Source organism: Silene latifolia, chromosome 1 (assembly GCF_048544455.1).
Source record: "Silene latifolia isolate original U9 population chromosome 1, ASM4854445v1, whole genome shotgun sequence".
Lineage (NCBI taxonomy): Eukaryota > Viridiplantae > Streptophyta > Magnoliopsida > Caryophyllales > Caryophyllaceae > Silene > Silene latifolia.
In genome coordinates, this window is record NC_133526.1 from 15,269,336 (window position 1) to 15,278,008 (window position 8,673).

General features: G+C 41.0%; 1 protein-coding gene across 1 annotated transcript; it reads right to left on the reverse strand.

Moving 5' to 3' along the window:
- Positions 1-4,437: 4,437 nt before the first annotated feature.
- Positions 4,438-5,822, reverse strand: LOC141599791 (MLP-like protein 43). Its single transcript, XM_074419910.1, has 2 exons — positions 5,565-5,822; positions 4,438-4,923 (listed from the first exon to the last, which is right to left on the reverse strand). The coding sequence occupies exons 1-2, from the start codon at positions 5,749-5,751 to the stop codon at positions 4,640-4,642; spliced, it is 471 nt and encodes a 156-aa protein (XP_074276011.1). The 5' UTR covers positions 5,752-5,822; the 3' UTR covers positions 4,438-4,639.
- Positions 5,823-8,673: the final 2,851 nt, after the last annotated feature.

Sequence of the window (8,673 nt, forward strand, 5' to 3'; positions counted from 1 at the left end):
GTGAGAAGCCAAATCATTTTTAAACATAAAATAAAAACCCGGTGGTAGGCATACTGCCAATTTCACTCTTATTTCTAGTGTCTTTAGTTATTTTTAAGACTTTCAACTACTATTGGATGGTGTGGTCTGGCAGCGTCCTAGGACCACAATTGCTCTGGTACCCCATGAGATGGCGACAGGTACTTCACATCATTCTAATAGATTTTTTTATTTTCAGGCTTCTCTAAGTACATCACTTTGAATCCTAGCGTCTATGGTACTTTGAAAGGATGTCTAGCAGGACTGTCAACTGCCAACGCGGGGTGACAAGGCACACGGCACTCCAACATGCCTAACCTATTTTCTCCACAAGGAGCACCCTCACCAGGGGGACTGTGGAACATACGAAAGGGAGCCTGGTTGACAGCTGAATACTCTTATCCAGCTACCCCTGATACCACCCCCTGGACGTAGCTCGTACTAATCGCAATTAATCAGGGCCCCAACATGCATGCACAAACGAACATGGAACGTAGGGATATCTGCGCTACCAGAATCCTGCAGCGTCTCCATTTGGTCCTAGAATGACGATAAACTTGCCTCAATGACGCCCCTGTTGGCTTAAAACGAGACGAACACACCTTGCGTCATGAACAAGGTTAAGTAGTCCGAAATTGCGGCATACGCCTAAATCAGCCATCCGGCTGACACGGCAGCTAGCGTAGTCTGGATCAGTCTTTTCAGGCTGACCAGGCTGGTCTAAATCAGCCTCCTAGGTTGACACGGCCACTCCTCCTTACATTGCGCCATACACCTAAATCAGCCAACAGGCTGACACGACAGCTAGCTGAGTCAGAACGTAAGCCTCTTCAGGGTGACAGGACTCGCCTAAATCAGTCAAACAGGCTAACACGGCAAAAACTTCCCAAGAACAGGGAAGATAAACAACAAGCACACGATATGTAAGCTAAAACCTTGCCAAACTATGACAAGGGGCATTTCAAAATATGGCCAAAAGTACGGCCCAAAGTTTAACCGCCACCTTGGAGGGGCAACCACAAAAAAACAAGTTTAAAACTTACAAAGTCTGCCACCTCTGGGCCAGACTACCAAAAAAGTTCATCAAAACATAAAAACTTAATTATCGGTCACATTAATGACCTCCACCTCTGGCATCTCCTCTGCTCGACCGCTCATTTCGTGCGCACCACTGCATATCCTCGGCCGCCATAGCTCCCCGAGCTCCGTCGGACATCCTCGGGACATTCCAAAGATCACCCCCGACTGCTCAGCCAATGCAGAAGAATTCACCTCACCGACCTCAGGCATCAACACACTCAGATCAGGTTGGGTGGGGTAGAGCATCTCCAGCTGCTTCTCCTCTTCCTCAATGGCCTGCTGGGTGGGAGCCTCCTCAAGGGCAGCACGCATCCCGCTGATCTTTCCCCGCCAGGTAGCATAGGCAACGACATTGGTGGCCAGGGAGATCAGCTCACTGATTTTCTCATCGAGCGCCGGAGGGAGTCGAGAGAAAGTATTGCACACCGCCCGAGTACGCGCCACCGATCGGCCTCCTCTTTCGACTTCTTCTTGGTGACAAGAAGCTCGGTCTTCAACTCCACCACACGCTCCTTCGGATCGATCCGCTGCTTTGTGCCAAATCGCCATCTCCTTCACTCCTCGTTCTTGGCACCGGTAGCACGGTGGTCGTCTCCACTATGTTGATCATCTTCTGTTGTAGAGTGCGGACGGAGGGTGCAGGGCGAGAAAAATCAAGAGTCGGCAAGGAAGTCGGGAGGCAGAATCTAAGTAAAGTAGACAGACAAACAGGTAGAAAATGAAGAATATTTACCATGAAGGCATTGTGCACGTCATTTTCAGCCATCTCCTCTGGGGAGAACTCCGAAAACGTTTCCTCAACAGGAGGAAAGAGCAGCTGATCAATCTCCGGCCAGTAGGGCACCTTGTCCACATTCCCAAAGCCTTCTGGGAAATGAGCAATGATGCCTCCACTAGACGAAGCACGAGGACCGGGGAGGAGTAGGCGGATGGCGAGATAACGGGTTAACCTCCGAGGGCTCACGTGCGGCGAATCGAAACTGTAGGAGGAGTCGGAAAAGAGGCAACAGGAGCACTCCTCTTGGAGGCAGAGGCCACATCAGAGTTGGCAGAAGGTCTCTTCCTTTTAGCACTTTGGAGGATGAGTTCCAATTGATCAACTTTTGAACCTGCAAGCATACATAGCCTCAGACGACAGAATACTTAAACGTCAGCAGAAACAGCATGCAAATAAAGAGCGGTTGCAGAAGTCTTACCAGAAGACATATTGTGGGCTGACTGAGGAGGATTGGAGGAAGAAGCAGGTGAAAAACCAGGAAGCAGGTCTGGGAACTTTCTCTCAGATTCAGAGATCTTTGAAACGACTTGTTGCGACGGGGATCTTGGCGCCGATACGGGTAAGGTCACGGGGGCACACGAAGACGATGAAGTAAGCTAGTAAGCAACAAGATAAAACAAATCGGGTGACAGAAGACTACTTACTCGAAGTTAGAACCCATTTCTCGAAAATGTAATCGGAAGAGAGGTGGATGGAGTCCTTCCTCACGTAGAAGAAGTCCTCAAACCATTTCTCATCACGAGATTTTGACACGTGTCTGAAGGGAGCCTCTCCACGCCCCCGGAATGAGAATTGACCCCTGCCCAGGGATCTGATGTTGTACATATGGGCCAGATCGCCCAGAGTGACAGATTTATCAGTACTCTGACCAGCGGCCAGAGAGTAGAGGAGAACCCTCCAAATGGTAGCAGAAATTTGTGCCATAGCGAAATTGTTGGTGAAGATGAAATCTTGAATGAGTTTAGGGAAAGGAAAACGGAGGCCATATCTAAACGGGTACAGGTAGAAACTAACCCACCCTGGACGAAGGGCGTCAGCTTTTGTCCCGGTTCAGGGATGGCGATATCCACCCCGTCACAAAGACCAAGAAGATTCTTGATCGTGGGGATGTCGGCCGACGTTAAAGCAGAATCACAGTCGTGGGGGTGCTTAAAAAGCCCCCGAGAAGGGAAAGTGGGGTCGAGATTACGATCAGAAGGTGTGGAGGATTGACGAGTTTTGCCCATGGTGGAGAGAGAAAATAAAGATTAAAAGAAGAAGAGAAGATGGATTACCTGATGATGGAAACGGGGAAGGGGAACAGTGAAGCCGGCGAGGAATGAAGGAGAAGGAAGGTTGAGGGTTTAAGAGAGAAGAATTTTTTGAAATGATTTGAAATGATTAATGAGAGTAGAAGATGGACGTTGGGGTTATAAAGAGGAGAGAGGGAGCTGGTGCGAGAAAAGAGGAGAAGGGCGGCTTGCATGGGAAGGAGTAAAAAAGACGGCGTAGGGTTTTTTGGCATTTGGGTACGTAAAATTCCTTGCTCGATACTTGAAAGCGTACTTCACAAGAAATTTGGGGCAAACTGTTTCGGCTAAAAATAACATAATAAAGAAGGCCCACTTAATAAAATAAAGACTATGAGAGAAGTGATAAGGAGGAAGGAAGCCCACGGTTGGAGAAAAGGGAAACGGGCTTAAGGAAGATTAGGAGCCCATCATAGGAAGCGTCCGCATTAAGGAAAGGAGCGTCAGGGAGAAGTTAGGGAGATCAAGGAGAATTGGCAAGAGAGTCCGGGTTTTGGAAAGAGTCCTTATGGAAATTATATCCCCTTTCCATATTCGAGGTAGGACATCTCTAGGGTTCTTACCCTATAAATAGCCAAGGAAGCAAATCAAGAGGGGATTCATTCAACACCCGCATTCATACATCAACATTCAAGATCACATCTCTGCAAATAATATACGTTCATTCTAGATCTTGCAGGCCTGACACCTAGGGCCAGCAGGATTAGCTCCGTACCATAATTGTAATCATCCTCCTATTCATATAGTGCAATACTTGGCAAGGTACCGTCCCTCCCGCGGTTGTTCCCACATTGGGTTTTCCGCGTCACCAAATCTCTCGTGTCAATTTACATTACGCACTTTATTTTCCTATTTAGTTATTGACATACGAACCATTATACAATCGACCAACGAATATAGACTACATTGACCCTAATCAATCGACTTGGGTAAAAATACCTAAACAACCACAACTTGTATAATGGTTTATTCAACACCCAATTAAAGTCCAACAACCACCGCCACCACCATAAATCCATAATGAAGGTTGAGGCATGGGGTTACTGTTCATCTTCTTCCATAACAACAGCAACAACCACCACCCTCCTCTTCCTCATGATTATGATAATACTATTACTAGCTACGATCGACTATTCGTAAAAGTGGTTAGGTTGAATAGATATCATAGCATGCAAGTCGTACGATGCCTTAATTAAAACATCGTAGCCTAACTTGTGATTCTCTTCTTTACCCATATAATCTAGTGTCTTATCGGATCGAGAATGGAAGTCGCGGACGAACCAGAGAAGAACATATATGGAATAACATACTCCGATCTGTATATCATATTCATACATATACCTTACACCACATAATGCGTGCGTTAGCCCACAATATATAAAGGGATTTATTCAAGGACCACATTACCAAACACACTTGATCAAAATGCAAACATAGTGGAAAACAAAGCGATATATAGTACGGTAATTACTAATTAGGTATTCTGGGTGTGGTGGTGATGGTGATCATCAATTTGTTTAGCAAGTTTAATCAATTCATCCATTTCAGCAGTCGGGTCCGGATCGTTATCTTGCTTCTTCTCATACTCAAATGTCCATCTTGCAATGCTGTTTTCATTGTCCTTTGGAAATACTTGAAGTGTTATGTCAAAGTAATTGTAGTATTTCATTAGGTCTCCTTCCAAACACTTGAACTTCATTATCTTGTTTTCCTCGTCTACCACTTCCACTAATTCCTTCATTGTTTGAGGTTTCCCATCTACACAATAATTTCAATCAAATCTCAAACATTAGCGAAATCTTCATTGAAATATATAGGGGTAATTTTAAGTTCGATCTTAATAACATGATTTGATAGAGCACGGACGACCCAACTATGAACTACAAAGTATCGTCCTATATGGCTATATGAGTTATGACTAACACCTTGGATTATTCACCCTTGTTTATTAATCGGGAGTCAGAAATGAAAAATATTTCGAACCTGGTCGAACAAGACAGGGTGATTAGTCATGTTTGACAATATGGTTAGGGCGCTATAGACTTATTAAGGGCGATTTTAATGTTGACAGAATTTACACTCGGGTCATGATTATCAACTTTAATGACTTTACCAACTAAAATAGCTGACATCTGCTTATAAGTTTATAACTACTCTATATACTTCAATTTCAAACCAAATTCAGTTTTTGTTGTTTCATCGACTCATGAACCGTCATCAACATAAATGATTACACCATAACTAATCCCTAATGAAAAAATTAATCCCTAATGAATGTTCAACTAGAATCTCTGAATAAAATCGTATTATATATTCTTTTTCCATTGATAAAAGGCGTAATTTTAGAAAATGATATCGTAAAACATAATAAAAGCACGACAAAAAAACCGATTACATACCAATAGAGTACTTCCATTCAATGATGGAGCCAGGAGTACCATAGGCACCTTCATGTAAGTCACATGCTTGAACAAAATCAGGATTGACAACAGGAATATCATGAGGCCTGTTTTGATAAAAATCATGGAATACATCTTTTGCACTTTCTCTTATCTCCACCTCTCCTTCTAGCTTTCTTTTTACCATTTTTCCCTATATTTTTATAATTTATCTCACCTTATTTCTTTTAATTAGTGTGTATGGGAAATTCTCAAGGAAGAAGCAATGTCCTTATATAGGCATGTTGGTAGTGATGAGTGACTTGTGGAATTAACATTTTTAATATTTCTATGATAGGAGACTCCAACTCCTCCGTCCCGGTTATTTATTTACCTATTTCATTTTGGGTATTATAGTTTTATTTATTTACCTTTCTATTTTGGGAATGTTCTTAGCTATTTTGACCATCCACTACTTTACAAATGGTTTTCTCCACTTTCCTGCATGGGTTATTGTGCCAAAAGAAGGTAAACAATTGACCTGAATATAGAGAGATTTATTTGGTTTACCGGACATTGACAAAATAAGTAGAGAGGGATCTTAAAATAAAAATGAAACTAAAAACTAGGAAGAATCAAGTTTCAACCTCATACAACGCGTATGATTCTTGATTTCAAACTCATTTTATGTACGAAACAAATACTCATTAAATTTATTGGGTTACATTATAACATTTAATTTCCTACTATATCTTTAGATTTCAACTATTTAGCTACATTTGTAACTAATTTTACGGAACTAAACAAAATTCAACTCGAAATACATTATATCCATCTTAATCTGTCTGAAACTGTCTCGTTCCATTAACTTCATCGAATCACGAAGAGAAAAAATTAAGTACAAACAAAGTTAGACCGATTCACCTGGTAAAGTCCGTCTATAAATGTGTTAATTGAAGACTTGAAGTCGTATTCTCTCGGCTGTCTTTCTCTTAATAATTTATTTATGCATCATACTTATATAAATATGTAATTATCCTCTCTTTTATTTTATTTGGTAGGAATACATCTTTAGACAACTAGGTGATTCCATATCTTATGATACAATCACGAAACCTATAGACCGCTTCAAATAAATAGTTGACAAATTAAAGATACTTGACCCGTTTTAAGCTTAAACAAATAATGCGGTCTTAATTAAGAATTTCTGATTTTTATAATATGGAGGATATGAATTAGAGGAAAAGGAACCTTAATATAAACAATGTAATCTACTTTATCACTGACGATTAGGGATGGCAGTGGGTCGGGGACCCGACCCAGATTCTGAGGGTCGGAACCTAATGGGTCGGGTATGGGTCTCATTTTCTCAAACTCAATGGGTATGGCCCGGGTATGGGTCTTAAGAAAATATTTCGGGTCCGGGTTCGGGTCTAAGTTATGAGACCCATACCCGACCCTTAGACCCTTTATTAAAAAAAGAAAAAAAAAATCATAACTTCTCTGAATTTATACTGGCAGACCGTAGAAATCAAAGCAACTAAAGTCTCTTTCTCTTCCCTCAACCCATAAAGTGATAAAACTCAACCAAATTCTTCTGACAATACCACCACTGACACAAGGAAACCACCACCACAGCACTGATACGTGACTGACAACCATCTCTCTAATAGGCGGCGACCGACAACCACCATTAACAGCAGCCAGCGACGGTCAGATGGAGACGGCTATCAAGTACGGTATTAATTTTATTAGGATTCCGAGTTTGATTCTTTCACATGTATTTGGAGGTAAATTTAGGTCTTCTTTGTCTTTCTTAATCTCTTTGGTATGTATATTGGATTTGGTAGTGTACAATAGAGATTAATAAACTCATAATGTTAAAGTACTATGAATTTTTTTTTTTTAATATTATAGATCTCATAGCTGTTAATCCTCTATTAAAGTGGCTGAAACTCGGACCCGCGGGTAGACCCAGACCCGACCCTTACCCATAGGGTCCGAGTATGGGTCCTCAAATTTTAGACTCTTGCGGGTCTGGATCGGGTACGAGTCCAAAGGAAAAATCTCGGGTCCGGGTCTGGGTGGACCCTACCCAAACCCTAACCATTGTCATCCCTACTGACGATTATGCTGTTGTATGGCTGTAGACAAAGTTACGCTTCATAGGGCTCCTGTCTTGCGGAACGGGGGAGAAGGAGTGTGCATAGGCCGTGCATTCACGTGCTCTTACTTGTGACAGATCTACATATGTGTTCAACTATAAGACCACCCCCAAGCAAGGTCACCAACTAAGTCACTTGGGGGGTGGGTCTCCTTAATCATGAATTAATGAACAAATTAAGAAGACCTTCTATGTAAAAAGGTCACCCCATGACTTGGGTGGGTTGCCTTGTGACCTTCCACATGTCAATGAAGTATTTGTTGGGTACAAATATAGAGAACACAAATAAAGAGAAAAAAAAATGAAATGAATGTTTAGGTAGTAAATAAACCATAATAAATACTTTGACATTTCTTTTGGAATTACCAAGTATCATCTGCCAAATAAATCATAATAAATACTTAGGTTGTAAAAAAATTAAATATAACATTTATTTTTTAATTTATAATTATTAAAAAACTGATAATTCAAAAAAATAAAAAAAAATTAATGGTCTATAAGGAACTCAAAATTAACATGAAGTCACCAAAATTAATGTTCCATAAACGGTGTTATTTTTTTTCCAAGTGTGCTAAATATAACTAAAATACTTATAATATTGGAATAATTAATAATTAATTAACATATTTAACAAAAATACAAAAATAACATTAACATTTTTATAATTTGTTTAGTAAAAAGTAATAATAGGAAAAATAAGAGAGATGTTTTGGTGGGGTAGAGAATGTGAGAAATGATTGAAAATGTTGGAAAGTGGAAAATGATTGGATTGGTGACCTAGGTCGCGACTTTCTGCTTGAGAGTGTAAAAGTGAGTCAAAATAAATAAGGTGAGATTAAGAATAAAATGGGGTAGTGACCTAGGTAAGGTGACCTTTGCTTGGGGGTGGTCTAACCATGCATGTTATTCTTAATATACGTGACTACTTGAGTAGCAATTATGAAATATATTGTCGCAAGAAAGCAT